The 17,655-nt window shown below is 36.1% G+C and overlaps 1 protein-coding gene across 3 annotated transcripts in view; it reads right to left on the bottom strand.

Moving 5' to 3' along the window:
* Nucleotides 1–3,909: 3,909 nt before the first annotated feature.
* CHIC2 (cysteine rich hydrophobic domain 2) overlaps nt 3,910–17,655 on the bottom strand; it is a 30,629-nt gene continuing 16,883 nt past the window's right edge. The window contains exons 4-7 of one of the 3 annotated variants that reach the window (XR_010884430.1): nt 14,416–14,472; nt 14,190–14,249; nt 13,496–13,566; nt 11,054–11,088 (exon numbers count right to left, since the gene is read on the bottom strand). Coding sequence is in view for 1 of the 3 variants with exons in the window: in XM_067298052.1 (XP_067154153.1) it covers nt 11,038–11,088; nt 14,190–14,249; nt 14,416–14,472 (168 nt within the window). In the remaining 2 variants the exon portion in view is untranslated. The other 2 variants (XR_010884431.1, XM_067298052.1) reach the window with 2 other exon arrangements.

Raw genomic sequence — 17,655 nt, 5'->3', positions numbered from 1 at the left:
AAGGTTTCTTTGGCCTTCCACATTTTTCTCTTAGATGCACCATACATGCCAAGTATCCTCTTAGCTGAGGTATAACAATATAAACAGACTGCCTCTGCAAATATAATCTTTTTAGATTTTCCACAAACTTTCATTTAAGTGATTAGTGGACACTCATTAAAATCACCTAATCATGTAATGTGGTTGTGTTCTGAATGCTAAACAAAATGCCTCCATGAAAGAGGATTTTAAAACATTGCTTCTCAATTTATTTCTACTCTATACTCAATGGCAGACAATACAGTAGGAATTCTGGGCCTTATCCTCATTAACGTCAAAACCCATTATCACATATAAAAACAGGCCTGCTTATAGTGTGCTGGAAAAGGTAGGTCTCTGAAGCATATGAAAGACAATGCATTTGGGCACAGATTTTTGAAACACTACAAAGGATTTCCTCTAGAACTGTGAAATTAATACAGAACAGCACAAAATTTTGAGTAAGAGCTGCTGTTAAAATTGGCAGAATTTGAATAGAATAGTTATCTTTTGCCTTTTTCTGTTTTATGAGTATCCAAGATCCGGATCTCCAAAGCCACACAAATAGAAATTAGTCACTTAATAGTCTCAGTCCTCCAAAAAGTTATATATAGAATGAATATAGACACTGAGCTTTTATACTACTACTATTTATACAACAAATCTAAATTCCCATCCTACTGACAGGGGCTTACTCACTGCAGAAACCATGAGCATAAGAAGGAAAGTTTATACTATATACAGATCAATAGTCTAAGAACGAAGACCTCTGGCTCGAACAATGTAGAACAACATTTAAAAAAAAAAAATCAAAGCAAGCTGAGCTTACATAAATGCAATGGGACATTTTCACGGCCAGCAGTGTATAACATAAAGCAGCCTGCCATTCCTTATGCAAGAGATAAGGCAATCCTTTTTATTTGGAAATATATTTGCTCCTTTGGATCAGAAGTGATGCTGTATTGAGACTATGGGTCACCTCCCCTTTGTGAGGGGAAAACCAAATTAAGTGCCTGAAGCTAGACACTTTCTTTCTCTGCTCACTCACTAGCAAGTGATGTGGGGTTCACAGTGCTTTTCTCTGTAACCGGGGTACTGTAAAATGATGTGTGAAGACTCAAGATGTTTGTAAAACATGAAAGAACACCTCATGAGAATGCTGCTACTTAATTACGATAGCAATGCTTCAGAAAGTGGAATGATGAAGCAGCTTGTCATTCTGGGGGGGGGGGGGGGGAGAAAAAAAAAAGAAAAAAAAAGCTTTCTCTGTAACCTGGTAAAAGTGTCCATGCCCAGGGTCAGAAGTCTGTATCTCTGTGTGTCTGCAGTGCAACCACCAAGTTGCTCTAACAAATACAGACATCACTCAGCAAAGACCCCTTTACCTTGTTTGTACAGAGAGGTCCAGGCCTTCCCTGTGCTGTCCCGAGGTCAAGTGGCAGGTAGGAGTTTAGATCATCGCAGGCTGAAGATCCCAGTGATGGCAGATCCTGGAGGATGGGAACACTCTGGCTTTTTTGGCGTGAATCTTCTCCAAACAATCTTTTCATATAATCAGGTCTTGGAGTCCTTCAGAAGCACATCCATGTCAGGCAGAAGAGGAAAGCAGCTAAAGGAGATCCTTGTCTGTGTAGATCAGGGCAGCAGGACTGATGTCCTGCTGGGGCTCTTCTTTGGTGGGACCACAAGGAACATGAGGGAAGCTGGCCCAGGGGGATGGGAAGAGGCAGGTAAAATGGCTTCAGGCTTTCTTTGATTGCGAAGTGCAATATTTCTGGTCTTTAAAGTGCGGGTGGACCTCCGAGGCACTAGGCAGTGCCTAGGCAGCCGCGCCACCTTCTCGCTGAGGGCACCGGGGAGCAGAAGCAGCTGGGGCCCAGCTCTCGCCACAGCCTGGTGGCAGCAGCACATGGTTACAGCAAGTCGCTCTTCATTTGAGCCCCGGCCGAGAGCTGTGAGGAGGCGAGATGTGGCAGCGAGGGGCCTTGCTCAGAGGGCACGGGGAGGTGGCTGGTGAGCCCCAGGAGCGGCGCAGGGGCCCCACAGCAGTCCCGAGAGCCTGAGGCCAAGTTTTTACAGCTCCACAGACTGGTTTCCAGCCTCTGCCCTGCCCTGCCAGACCTGGTTAGCTCTGTGGGGTGCCTTCCTGGCCCTGCGGGGCCGGGCAGGCTGGGCCTGCCTGCCCCAGGACACGCGGGAGGCTGTGGCCGAGTCCCTCTGGCTGCAGGACAGGGCTGGAGCGAGGGGTGTGATAGGCGGGAAATGCCTCCTTCCTCTTCCCCTCAGAAATAGCTGGCTGCCATGAGTTGGTCGAAAGGGGCTGCTTGGCCTGGAGGAAGGCAAAAGCAGGCCTGCCACGTTTCCTGCAGGCTGCCGGCAGCTCTGCGCCTGCAGCAGCTGACAGCGCTGCTGTCGGGAGAGCATGGGCAGCGCTGCCACACCACCGGCAGCAGGAGGGGAGCACGGGGCACCCCCGGCAGCAGGGCAGGGAGGGGGCCCGGGGCACCCCCGGGCTTTGTGGCCATCCCCCGCCTGCCCGCAGCCCCGTCGGAAGCAGCGGGGTAATCCGCAGAGCCGGGCCGCAGCAAGTGGGTGGTCTCCGCGGACGGAGGCGCACGCTCTTCCCGCTGCCCCTGCCTCTGGCCTGAGCCAGCTCCTGCAGCTGGGCCAAAGGCGGCCCGCAGACCGCTCTCGGCACATTTCTTCATTTCTCACTTGAGTGCCCTTCTTTAGTTCCCTTTCAACTGCCCACTTTATATCGGCTTCATTACACCACCGCTCCATTTGTAATGTAAATCGGGAAACTCAGGGAAGTTTTTCTTTTGGCCTTGTCTACAGAAGAATACCGAGAGGTATTCAAAACGTATTAACACAAATCAATGGCACCAATAAAAGCAAAATCTCCTTAGCAACATAATCTTGATTGCAAAAGGAGAACTGAGAGCATTTAGCAGAACAGTGGCCCACATGGAATACACATTTGTCTAGAAGAATGCAGCACAAAGCCTAAAAGAGAGATGCTGAAAAAATCCAAAATTAACTCACAGTGAACAGTTACTCTTTTTTTTCAAAAGTACACAATTGGCTACATTAAATCTATCGTGCGCTTTTCTGCTCAGCAACATTGTATCATACCGCTTTGCAAGCTGAAATTACAGCACCCTGAATGTTTCGCAGTACCTCTGGGGAACCCTCCCCCCCTCCCCCCCCACACACTATACGTGTGCACATATATATATATATATATACATACACACACACAAATATATTATACACACATAAACACCCTATAAAGAGGCTGTCTGATTTCTATACTAGAGTAACCAAAGAGTTGTAAAATGTTTCACACACAAAAAAGAAGCTGGTTGATTAAAATCAGCATGCTTCTTGGAGCACTGGAGAGCGTAGGATTACTTTTGTTCCTAAGGTTTGAGTTAACCAGTATTTCGTAGCTGACAGTCTTAAAAATGCTTGAATTACATAAATGGAAGTGATTTCTTTTTGAGTAAAGAGTGTCTACATTAGTTCGATGTAAAGTATGTATTAATTGTTTGAAAGCACTAGGGTGTAAAAAAAAGTATAGAAACAACCTCAACAACTACATTATTATTTAACCATAACAATATATATAATAAACCCTACCAACATCATGGTTTGAAAAGCTTAAGGAACTCCAAATGCAGACTTAATGAAAAGCTAGTGTGAAACACCTCACGCAAGCAATGACTCTAAGTTTGGTAACTGTAGTCTCACAGTCACCCAAATCACCCCAAAACAATTTTTCCTTCCCCCCTCCCCCCAATCAGATTAAAACCATTAACTGGAAGTGAGAGACGACTTTTTTTTTTTTTTAACATGTCATACAGATGAAAAACAGCAAGGCTTAGTAGATAGGTTTGCAATTATTTTATTAGTTTGTAATACACACAACTGAAGAAATGCTTTTAAAAAGTTTTATATTGGAGTGCATTCCAATTCTGGGTCAGGTCAGAAAAAAAACAATGCTGATGTATTAAATAATATTCTATAATTCAACAATAGATTTCAGTAATTTAGCAGATGTGGTTAAATACTCTTAAATATGCATTATTTACAATTGTGCAGCCTTAAAAATAAAAGTCCTTTTCTTCCTATCCTCTCCTCCCAAAGCCCTGTGAACATAGTACTGGCCTCTAAGCTTTCAATCTCTCACCCAGACTTAAAATATTTGAAGAGGAATGTTACAATAGTGAAAATCACAGCAACCCCATCTTTCTAAACGCTTTATTGGAGGAGATCCCCAATCAACATAACTACCACTGAGTCTCTACATATAAATAGCAGCTTCCTAAAACATCCAGTTCTAGGGTAAATTATTGCTTATGTATTTTCTGCTTCAAATGGATTTTTAGCATAGTCCAGAATATTATTTTTAAAGTTTGCTTACTTGAAAGATAACATGCCTTCAGTGACTTCTTTTTGGTTACTACTTTATATTTTTGACAGGCTTTTCCTAAACATACACAGTCCAATGCAATTCTTTGCAAATTCTTTTAAAGCAACATAAATTACATAGGGCTAATTTAGCACACAGCATTTAGGCACTGGTAGTTTTCCATCCTTTTTTGAGTTTATGTTTGGAATTAATTTTGTATTCTCATTGCCATACTCAATCTTTTATGGAAAAAAGAATTAAATTACATTTTTCAAAGCATTAACTACTCTGCGTTCCTTGCACTTTTACTGAACCAAACTGCTCACTGGCATTATTAACAAATATGTACACTGAATAACCTAACAAGTTAGAAAGCCTGTTGCAAGCACAGAAGATCAGAGATCAACATTTAGAGTTTGAATGAGATTTTTTTCTATTGATACAATGAAATCAGTTAAAACAGAGACACTTAAAATATTAGCTATATTGCATCAGGACATCTGTTTTTTTTTTTTTTTTTTTTTTAATTTCTGAACATGTTTTAGAAAATGGACTCAAAATCTAAAGTACTGTAACAGAAAAAAAATCTTTAGCTAATTACCAAGTCTAGTTTTGATATGAGACAAAGTAACTTTTAGCGATGGAGTTACAAATGAGAAAAAAGAAAAAGCTTCAATAAACATCATAAAGAACAAGTATCTGCCCTCCAAAGGAGGGCATTTTTCAACAGTTCCCTTCTCCATAAAAGTTACAGCTAACTACAAAAATCTACTTAACTTACCTGAACTTGTTATCCTAACTGAATCCTATTCCTGGGTATTAGATATATTGTCACATGACAGGAGCTGTCTGGACAAATCAAGAATTTTCTTTGGAAACAATTAGCTATGCATTACAGGCTCCAGCGTAGAAAAAGACTGTTCTGTACTCGCTGTGCAGCTCCCATCAGCGATTCCTTTTTGGTCTGGATATTTTAAACTAAAAGATGCTCAGTTAAGAGGGAAGCTTACCTCGAAATCTGCATAATTGCAGAACTGTCTATCAATTAGGGCACTACCAAAAGAAATTAATGACACTTGTTAGAATCAAAAATGTATCAGGAATTAAGTCTACGTAATTACTGAAATGGATTGCAAGCCTTTACTTAAATTTCATCATTCAATACCATTTCATACAGTTCAAAATTATTTTGCATCATACTCAAAATTTTCAACCTAATCCCCAAGTTCAATCTTTTGGATGTTGCTTCTCCTACTTCCTATGCTTCATCCTTTGCCTCACTATCTTTCCTAATGGTCTGTTGTATTCCCAGGAGTCAAGCATTTGTGATTCTTTTTCAAGAAAATAAATCTTAATGAAATATTAATGATCTCAATGAAGCAGAAGAATTCTGAAAAGGACCTCTTCCACAAAAACAATAACATTTAGTTCATAAAATATGTATTATCCAGATGTCACGTGGTGGAGATACACACATTAGCACAGAAGTGTCAATGTACAAAGCTTCATGAAAGAATTCCTTTTTTAAAAATGTTCAAAAAATGTTTCTAATTCACCCCATTCTGACTGAAACTTCAGTATGCAATATGATGATGTTAAAAAATTGATAAACTTCAAAACATTGTTCCAAACAAATTAACCTGAACGGCTATCTATAGCTAATGGAGAACAAATGCATGAGCTTTTCAGCAGCAAAAGTGTTTGCTTCTGGAGTACTTCTCCCCTTGAAACATTTCTACTTCCCTAGCAAGAAGAATGATACTGTTTTCTCATTACCAGAATCTCCTCATTCATCCTGGCTGCAGAGAGAACTTTATACAAAGAACAAACACAGGAATGAAGAAGGAAGCACCAGTAGAAATACTCATTCTCACTATCCAAATCAGCAAGAATTCATTTATCCTTCCTAACCCATTCTAAAATATATTTTTATGTCCAGCAGCTTAATAATACAGGGTGAAGGGAGCTCTCATAGTTGTATACTGATAACATTCAAAATGGTCATGCATATTACAATCAGAAGCTTTCTAGGATGCAGTCTGCAAAATAAACCTTCATGCAGATAGGCATTCAGCTCATTAACTCCATTTTCATATTTCCTATTAGCCCCTGAGAAGTTAATACTTCTACCTAACATATGGCTATTAAAGACATTGTAACCATCATACATTTAGCTGTTAGGGATGGAAATGCAATGTGGCTTTAGGGAGAAGAATCATAGAAATTACAGCAAAGTAGTGGAAGTGAATATAGATCTTATTTTTAAAATGCTTTCTTTGCATAAGCAAGGTTGCTGATAAACAGCATAAATGATTTTAGTCACAAACCCAAAACTAGCCAGCATCACTTATTTTTAATAAGTTGCTACTGTGAGTCCAAGACATTTGGGACTCTGAGACCTCTCTAATTGAGTGTTTCCTTTACATAAAATCATCTGGATTTTGACCTAATGTAGGGTCATCATGATCCTTCTCTTAATTACTCAATAGCAGGGCTTGGAGAACTTAAAAGAAACAGGGATTTTCTTTGCTTAAAAAGTCTTTTTCCTCTTCAATTAAAGTGATCTCTTTAAATTGTTCAGAATTTAAATGGGGTTTTTTGGTGAACAATTTGCGTTACTGCCAGCTGCTCAAAAGCCATAAGCTAGGGCTCCCAAAACAGGAGGAGAGATTTAAAATTAAGACTTTAGGGGGAAAGGGGGGAATAAATAAAGGTTCTTTTTCTTTGCCTTTTGGTTTCTGAGAAGTTACTGATTGCATTTTAAAACTCTCCCCTATAACTCTGAGGGCTAAAGAATGACTTTCAGAAAAATGAAAACAGACTCTTACCTAAACATATACCTCAGAGTTGGAGTATTACAAATAAACATCGTGGTCTTGAGATTTATAAAAAAAATAAATCAATTTGTTAAATTATATTTACAGATGATAATTTACAACCCAACTACTGTAAAAAGTTCTTAGAATTTACTGTACATGGTTTGAGTATGGGAAGTTTTGGATTTGCCATGGACATTTTTGGTTTTGCTTTTATATATAGTTTATTAAAATGACTCTTACCAAGCTGTTACAAAACTTTTACTGATTTCATGTAACCTATCTCCATAAACATTTTCATCTCTGGTGAAATTTGCTAATCACAGTGTAAACATCAAATCATAGCTATTCAACAACAGATAAACTCTACAGGATTTTTCATGTACAGTCAGACAGAAAGCCTTTCTCTCTCAGGACTTATTTCTACTTATCACTAAAAGATTAAAAATAATTTTCTTTGCTTATATTACAGTAAGAAACAAATCCTGACTGACTGATCAAAGGCCACTGTATCTACAAACAATAATTAGCTTTCTCAGAGCATTACTGATGTTTTACCATTAGTTCTTCTGGATCAAGGGGAAACACACATAATCAGACATTTGTTGATCAGAAATGATGAATATCAAGTGGGTATCTAACTTTCACTATTCAAGAAAACTGGGAACAGATAACATTATTTGCAGGAATTGCTGAGAAGCTGAACGGATTAGTTCAATGTAATTAGCAAAGAATAGTCTGTCTCCTGGAAGTCCTAATATAGCTTCTGGCCTGCTTGAACTATTGCAACTTTATACTTCGTCAACTGGACAAAAAAAAAAAGTTAAGACACGTCTTCTTACTAGTACATAAAATAACTAGATTTAGACATTTCTGAAACAACATCAAAGAAAAATCCCGCTGGCTGTCACAAGTATTGAATAGATGATTTGTTAAGGTTTTAACATGTTCAGTTTCGATCTTTTTAATTGTAAGTTGAAAACTGTTGTGTAAAAATGTTTTATAACATTCATACTACATGAGTGTACTACCTCATCAGGAGAGTAACATTTTTGGAGAGCAAAATTCATCTATATATAAAGCCAGTTTCCCAAGTTTCCTGATACTATTTTAAGTCAGAGACACTGTTTTCTGTTGCAGTAAAAGATCAGAAATGCTTTAAGAGGCAATTAGACTGGCCTCCTTACTAAGGGATTTAACATTTTATTTGCTCAAAGCTCTACTTTGGCCACCTATAATAGAATTCTTAGAGAGTAAGTTATAGTTAAATACTAAAATGCCTGCTAAATCAAGTAGATGACAGTAGATGCACCTAAAGTAGGCAAGATCTTAAACAGCACTATTACTTATGTGGAAGTTTCACTAAAGAAATACTCTCTGTAAATCTTTAAGCTACACTCTATCCACCACTCTGGTTCAGCACAGATGTCGCACTCAGATTAGCTTTAAAGTAGGCAGGTTTGAGTACTGCTGGCAAGGAAGTTATGGTGCCACAAAACTTAGCATGAAAAGCTTGGCTAATAAACTGAGGTGATTAGCTCATGCTAAACTCACTCAGTGCTGCTATGCGCATATTAGAAGCCGTATCTGAGTTATCCCTCCACAGTAATGAACTATCAGTGGAAAAATGCATTCATGAAACAGCTATCTATATATTCAACTGTGAATTTTGATAATAAAATCTAGGCTTAGTATGATTCAATACTTATTTTATTGAAAACTGGCACTTAAAGAAATCAACATTTATTTCTGGTCACCAACATTATTACCAGTTATTATTTCTGTTCATTTTCAACCTCTCCCCTGTGCCTCCAACCTGCATGACCTCAGCTGCCATCAAATTTAGGCTTCTGGCCCACTTCACAGGCTGAAATTGACCAAAGATTATAACCAACACTTCTGGGAGAAAGAAGGAAAGCTGCAGACACAAATTGGTACTAAAGAGGAGGCTGAAATTGATAAAAAAAATTATAACCAGTTATTCTGGGGAAGAAACTGTTGTGGGACCCAGAAGACTGAATCCAAAACTGATACTGGTTAATTAAAAAAACATATTCAGTCAAGCAAAGAAGCACACTTGTAGGCTTGTACAAAAAGCATAACTGAGCTATTTTTAAAGTAAACATCAGGAACCCACAGACAAAAGCTGAGCAAAGAATGATTTTGGGGAACAGATACAGAGGGCTTAGATTAAGGAAACTTAAAACTTTCTAGACTGCTCCTACTATCAAACATTTAGGAATATGATACTCACTATAGAAGATTTTACAGAGAATAAATATGAAGACATAGAAAAATAGTTCACAGCATCAAGGTACCTGTAATATATTACCTTGAAATAAAACTTGTATTTAAAAGATTAAAAAGGGGAAGGTTATTCTTGTAGTGGTATCAACTTTCATTCATACAAATATTAAGCAGAGCATCTGTTTTTCATATATTCACATTATTGCTTGCTATCACAACTGTATAAGGAACATATTCATAGCTTACACTAATGTTCATGTACAGTAATTTCAGAGACATAAAGCAAACTTAAAAATACGATTGAGTAGCAATTAAAGAAACTATAATGTGTGAAGATTTGTACAACTAAGATATAAGTAGAAGAAATAATATACAACTGGCCTGACCCAAGTATATATCATATATCCAGTTAAAAAAATCTTTATACTTGTGCAGAAAATAAGCTTTGTAAACCAAAATGAGCAGAAGCAAGGGTGCAATAAATATTTATCTAACACGTTCAAATTTACACTGTTGTCCAGTGTACCCTGCTTTGATTACTTTTGATACATGGCACCTCCATTTGCATCTGGAACTGAATTGTTCAAGATTTCCCTTAATAACTTTTTTCTGCTTATGTGGCTTAAAAAAAAAAATTGAAAGATCCTCTTGGACAATAAATTTACTGAAACAAATACTTCTGCACCCCTGTGTTCAGGATCTGGTAAACGGTAAGAATAAAGCTGACACATGGCATTAGCCTGAATTAAAATAGCTACATTACAATCTGCAATACTAATATATTTTCGTGATCCTGAGCTCTACTAGCAGATGCATGCAATTCTCTCTGATTCTTCTAGTCTGAGTAAAATAATTCTATTTTCCATTTATTTACCTTTAAGTTAGAACTTTTTCAGAACCAGCTGAGAGGATTTCTTCATGAAAAGTACAGAGATTTCTACTGATGCAATGACATTTGGGTTCCAAAAAGCAGTTTCAAAAAGAACTTTTTCTCACCCTCCTGATGGAAAAGGCTAGCCAATATCCCAAAAAGAAATAAAAATATTTACAGCTGACAAGTCACTGACAAAAATTTAGGTAGATTGTAGAAGTTACTTCAAAACATAAATCAATAAGTAAAAGGACTTACACAATGTACAGTCAATCAGTTGTGTCATTTGGGGGTAAAAAAATACCTGCTCACTTGTAGACCATTTTCAGCTGTGTATTTATAGTAATATATATATATATGTACACACACGCGTGCACACATATAAAAGACTCTTGAAACTCAAGATACATTAACAAACAGAAGAAGTAAAAGTAATAACTTAAGTAGTAGTTAACATTTGCATGAAATGACTTTTGCAAAGTTTGACCAAACGCACTTAGGACATGCTCTTATTAAAAAAAGAAAAACAAAACCAAATAAACAAACAAAAAAGAATGAAAACACCACAAGATTCTGTAGAACCAACGCTATGTCACCACCAGGAGAGCACCAAGCAAGGCACCATTGGAAAGACAACATACTTGGATAAGTCTCTATAAATAAAGCAAATGCTAATCTGGTCGAAAAATCGGTGTCTTTGGTAAAAATTCTATAAGGATGACCTGTATAAAAAGAAAACAAATATATATTAAATGGAAAATGGCAGAAATCCTATTATCTGAAGTCTATCACAATGATAATTTGCATTTTCACTTTTTTTATTTTGTCTTTTTGGAAGTACATCAAATTGCAGAATAGAAATGGAGGACAACCAGGGATCACAGTACTTTCCTTAGGTAGGAGATGATTAGAAAATCATGTTAGATAGAGCTTAACTTTGGGCAGAAAACAAAATTCTTAAAGAATCAAATGGAAAGAGGAGTTTGCCTAGGGATGCCTAACATATTTAGACAAATTGAAATAAGCTACTAGCTAAATAGTCTTTAGCAAAGTTCACTTATTTTATTAAGGAAAACTTACAAAAGAGACAAATATTCATTTAAAAAAAACAGAAGGCAGAACATATTTGAAGTTAATTTTCAAACACACCATGCAATTCCCTCTACATTTTTTTTTTTAAACTTAATTTAGGATTCTAAATCATGTTTATAGTTCAAAACTTCTATAGAAAGGTATATCTTAACTACTGCAAAGTTCTTGTATCAGAAAGACTGGCAAGTAGTTAACAAGATACTTGACTAATACTTCTGTACGATTATTCTTCAGGTCCTGATTCTAATTTAAACCCTGATTTTGTAAGCTATCTACACATTGTAGGACAAAGCGAAGAATATAACCTAAGTATACAACATAAGAATACAACCTAAGTCCTGCTTTGTGTTTTAATAGGTAGCTTAATGAAAACATTCATTTTTACTTTCTCTCTTCAGAGAGAGTGTGTCACGGAATTACCAATATAGCAACACGAACATATTCATCAAAAAGAAATGCATCTGAAAATATAACTAAGAATTTTATGTACTTATAAAGGGAGTTTGCCTTTCCAAGAAGTTAAAACAAAATTTCTAAAAGTTTTTGAATGTAAAATGTTTCATAAGTTAAAACCTATTACATATAGATTACTGACCACAATACAGAAAACAAAGCAACTCGTGTATTTTAGCAGGTAGATTAAGGTGACAGAAGAAAACAACTTAGCAGCTTACAGCATAAATATTTTTATCTCTGATAGCATATTGAGCATGAAAAGAGAAAAAAAAAGCTATGATTTGATCTCTGAAGCCAACACTTTGAAATAATGAACCTCAAAATCAAGCTTTTAAGTCTGTATTTTTAGACATATTCAAAAGTGCCTTGATTTTCAGAAGTGCTGCAAATTCCTCGCGCTCTATTGGCTGCTGACATGATCATCATATGCTATCAGTGCGTCTGGTACACAGGCCAGGTTTCAAAAAGGGAGGAAGACGTAAAACTGGAAGTCTGTGTTTACGCCAAATGAGTCAGAATATCTCGTATACAGTTTAGCATCTACAACAGTGGATATAGAACTTCAAGTGAACAGAGCACCAAGTTTTGGGTACAAGAGCTTAATTTAAAGCACTCATTTTGAAAAAACTTGAGGGTAAGAGCTTTTATTAAACTAAACCATGAATACAAATTAAAGGCAGTTTTAAAGAGACTAGCAAATTAGCTGAAAATGGTGCAGAAAAGTTTTGTAAAAGTTAGTTCATTAAATTAAATAGTCAGGGATTACTTATTAGATATTTTACAAATCAAATATTAAAGAAATTTTAAGTCTTGATCCTGTAAAACTATGTGACAACACCTCCATATTAATGTAAACAGTTCAACTGATTTTAAATCTTATTTAAAAGTAATGAATGTTTATTCTTAAATGTTGCTGGGCCATACTCCATATTGTTTTTGAAAACTAGCACTTTATGTTTCGCTTCAATTTAATCTGCAAAAGATTTGATGCAACAAAGTTCTCTGGAAAAACAGACATTTTTGGTGAGAGAAAAACACATTTTCATTTAGGTCAAGCTCAAATCAACATACAGAAATTTGCTTTATTCTTTCTATATGATATATTATACATCTATATTAACTTGTTTATAGAACAGATAATGATACAAAAAGTCTACTTATTCAGTGAACTGAATAGAGCTAGTCTGTGAAAAGGGCATTTTAAAAATCCCTTATGTTTCAGGCTAGAAATAAGACCTAGTACAGAAACAGGAAAAAAAAGGGAAAGGCTAACACAGGAAAAGATGATTTTAAGATAATTTCCAACCTAAATGGAAATATCATTGGATTAAATATCACTCTTAATTTTTATATGCTATGATAGCTTAATTGTTTCAAAGAACAGACATAATATCATATAATGAAAGACTACAGATAAGTTAGAAGTAATATAGTAGATATTTCTCAAGGGTTAGTCTTTGTTTTGTAAAAGTTAACTCCTTCCTGTTTCCACTTCTTAGACTTTTAAAGAAATTCTGCATATTCTACTGTGCCTTACACTTTAGCAGCTTAATTTCCTTCTATTTAGTACCCTTTGCTTACCTCCAAGAGATTTTGAAAATGGAAACATAAACAGCAACAAAGAAGAGGAAGAAGGCAGCCAGCTAAACAAACTGAAAACCCACATTGGATATTACTCATTTGAAACTGCATGCAACTTCTCACTGTGTATTTCTAAGAAAGGTTTATGAAATCTCAGCTAAAGATTGGAGTTTTAATTTATTTCAGAGACTGACTTAAAAAATATTTTAGTGACACCAGCTAGAAATAAAGATACTTTCTAGACAGTTGAGGTAAGGGGCAGCTAAAATCTAAAAAGGCTAAAGGTTTCTTAAGCTCCAACAGCTTAGTTGAAAGGTCTTCTTCCATACTTTTAGACTTGATTAGCATTATATAAAACAGCCATATCTGACTTGCTGCGTAACCAAAGTTGTGGTTATTCTTTATACAGCATCTAAAATTTCACACTCCATCAACACATGTTCAAGCTATTTTATCTTGGCAATTAATTTATTATTTTTCAGAACACAGTGAAGCCTTGTTTTCAAGTCATTCATAACTTTATAAATCAGTCCTGCACATGAAACCATGCATCTGTGAACCGTAGAAAATCCTTGCACTCAGGCGATTAAGCTCCTGACACCTTTACTGATTAATAATCATGAAAAGAATAAGATCAGAAGCAAAATAAATGATCATTTAATAGAGAAACTCACAAAACAGCCCTTTAACTTACATATTCCATCATGTTATTCGTTTCACATTTCCTTTTGCTTAGTCTCCAATGCAAGCACAGCTAGACAAGGAGGAAAGAAAAAGAAGAAAAATGAGCTGTATTTTATTGCAGCACACAGACTAGCCCATTTGTCCACCTTTCATATTTTTCGTTCAACAAAAGCATCTGTTTCCATACTGTGCAATTCAAACTCCAACAGTACGAAGCTGCTCCCTGCGGCACTCACCTTGTGGTATAACCTATTGTTTTCCCATTCTAATAACTTCTCAATCGATCTTCGTGTCTGGAAGACAAATGAGAAAGAATTTTACTCTTGACTGGTTTTAGAAAAACTTTGTTTTGCAGCTGCTTTTGTGTGAAAAGGGGAGAGGTACAGGACAGTGACTGAGTACAGGGTGGTCTCTGGTACTATCAAAACTTCTCTGGCATTAAATAGTAACTAGAACAGAAACAACCCTTTATGACACGCAAATAGCTATCTTCAAACTGTGTGGAAAAAAATATAACCACTTTTGAAAAAAACTGCACAAAAATATGCTTTTCTTCTTTTGTAGCAGTTACAGCTTTAAAACCTCTTACAGCACTTTTCAAGTGATCTAAGTATAAATGTAGGAATGCTACTCCCTAATATCAGTGGTCTGAATACACTGCTTCTTAAAAGGTTGGTGTTTGAACTGACAAATGTTGCAAACAGTTGCATTTTGCAATGCTGTAGGTCAAGTACAAATGTATAATACTCTATTTGAGCAAACAAAAAAAATTTTTGTTATGTTTATATCCAGATTTTAGAAAGGGAAATCCAAGTGCAGAAAGTTATAGTAATTTGTACAAATGAATATTAAAATATATATGATTTATATAGGAGAAAAAACTAATATTTAGGATTCTAAAGCTCTAAAGTTTTAACTGCTTATGTTTGCCAGACCAGACACTTCAGATACAGAATTCTGAAATCTTTCCTTCAAGGCCTTTTAAGGCTATGCATGTTAGTATTAAAGAAGGACATTCTTTGCTGTAAAGTCTCAGAGCATTTTCAGTATAATTATTCATTTATATTTACATTTGAGAAATATATTCTGACATTTATGGTCATTTGACTGCCAGAATATATACTGCTTAGCTCTAAATGGGATTTGCTACTGACTATGAATAAAAAGAGGATAATTCATGGTGCCAGGTGTTAAGATGAGACCAACAGAGCTGCAGGTGCAAAAGGACAGAGCAATGACAAGGATCAAATACAACTTACTGCAGCTGCAGCTTCCTTACAAGGCATAGAGGGGTGAGGGGAAGGGATGAGAAAGCACCTCGCTGTTATTACTACAAAATACAAGTACTGTAAGTGAACCTTAACAAGTCAAAATAAATGCTGTTATGACAAACAAGAATGTCTGAACAAAATAAAAATTAGACAGCATATTATTACTGTCCCATCAAATATTAATATTTTGGTTTTGAAATGTCAGTTACTCTCTAGCTTAATATTGAAGTGGCTGTGTTGAAAGATGTCTTAAGGATGAACTGAGGTCACATGACTAAAAATTAGATCATTGCTATCTGTGAGTAATCATTACATTGAATTTTTATTACATTGTATTTTAAAAAGCATAAGTCAAGAAATCAGAGGGTGGAACGAGACGTGCCAATGATGAATTTATCGCATCAGTTTTTGGAATCGAGCATTTTGGGGGTTATTATTATTATTATGTTTTTAAAGACAGTGCCCTTTAACAATAATCAGTAGACCTCACTCGTTTCTTTGTAAAGATAGCCTTTTAGAGTCTGCTCTCCTTTTAAATGAAAATAGGGCAGCAGTTATGGTCACACTTTTGTTAATTTAGTTGCCAGTCAGCTCCAAATCAAAAGAAAATAAGGCTGCAGAGTGTAATTAACATTCAGTTCAGTCGTTTTGTCCCTTGTCTAGCCCCCAAGCTTTGTTAAAATTGCCATCTGAATGCTGAAGGCTGTAGGGAAATCGATTTGATTCTAATCGCACCATGAAAAGAACATGATCTAACTGCTTTCAGCCCTCCGTAAATCTGTACTAGGTCTTTAGCACAATGCAACTTCCAATTTAAAAAGCACTGAATGTCTCGTCAATGACTTTGTGAAGAAAAAAGAACAAGGAGCAGACATAAAAATTCCAATAGTTGTTTAAGCATTAAAGTTCATTTGCATCACAGCAAACCTGAAAAGGGCTGACCTCTCAAACCGCCTCTCAGGTCTATGAAGTTGTAGCCTTGACAAGCTCACATTGACAGAGCTCATTGACTCTGAAAGGCTACTCTATCAATGGTGAAAAATGGCAATAGGTTCTACTCTGAGCAGGCATCTGCCTGCCCACCCGCTGCTAAACCAATGGCAAAACTGATTCAAAACCTGAATCTACCTTGTAATCTTCCTTTCCAGGACCTTTTAATAACAGATTAAGATCACTAGACAATTTAATTTCATTGTTTGCCCAAAAGAGTGTGAAAAACATCTAAGCTTTTCAAATTCCAATAAAATTATATATATATATTACAACATATACACATAAATAAGAAATTGATCGGTAGCTATGTAGTATTAATTGGTTTATTTAAATAATAATCCAGTTGAAAGTCTAATTAGTACAGTTTTGACTAGCATTAGATAAAAACACATGCAACCTCAAGGCCATGAGTATTTATGCACCAAACCTACAATACGGTCCTTCCTTTAGTATGACTTAGGATATTTACAATTCCCAAACCATGACACATTCTAGATACAAAAACATTAATGAAAATCAGACTGTAAAATATTTCTGCAAACCTCAGAGCATGGAATAAAAAGAGATGAATTAAGCAGCATCACACAATTCACTATAGTAAGTTTTCTTCCCACTTGACAGGTGAAAAAAAAGCACTTGCACGTGCAGCTTAATTAATCACTGCTCTTGACATCTCAGTGATTTACAGTGAGGAGCAGGTGAGGACATACAAAACCAGAAAGGAACACTTGATGTGAGTGTAGCATTTCCAGCACACTAGGATGACAAGCTTATATATTCTATCAATGGTGTACAGAAAAACCTATACACCAAATTATTTGTTAGCCACAACAAAAGCACAAATTAAGTGGAAGAGGGCCTTGCTTATTAAGAAGATTTAATACTATCCAGCTTTTAAAATTTTTCTGTAAAAAACCTACAGCAATATTTGAACAAAGCTAAAACTGCAATTCAAATAGACTTTTTAACACGCCAATGATAAGAAAGTATGCTTTGTAACATACTCAGTGAAAAATGCAGATGGTCTTTAATGTCCACTTGACAAAATTCTATGGATAAATTTCTTCAGTGAACTATCTAGTTGCAATGTTTAATGAAACGTTTCTGAAAAATAACCGATTTTTAAAGATGTCCATGTCGAACAGCATCTTTTGAAGAATTTCCCACTGGGCTACCAAAAAAGCCCAACTCCAAATAGGCATCTACCAACTC

The sequence above is a fragment of the Apteryx mantelli genome, chromosome 5, assembly GCF_036417845.1.
Source record: "Apteryx mantelli isolate bAptMan1 chromosome 5, bAptMan1.hap1, whole genome shotgun sequence".
Lineage (NCBI taxonomy): Eukaryota > Metazoa > Chordata > Aves > Apterygiformes > Apterygidae > Apteryx > Apteryx mantelli.
Note: the sequence above shows the minus strand (reverse complement) of the source record. Positions and strands in the feature narration are given on the sequence as shown.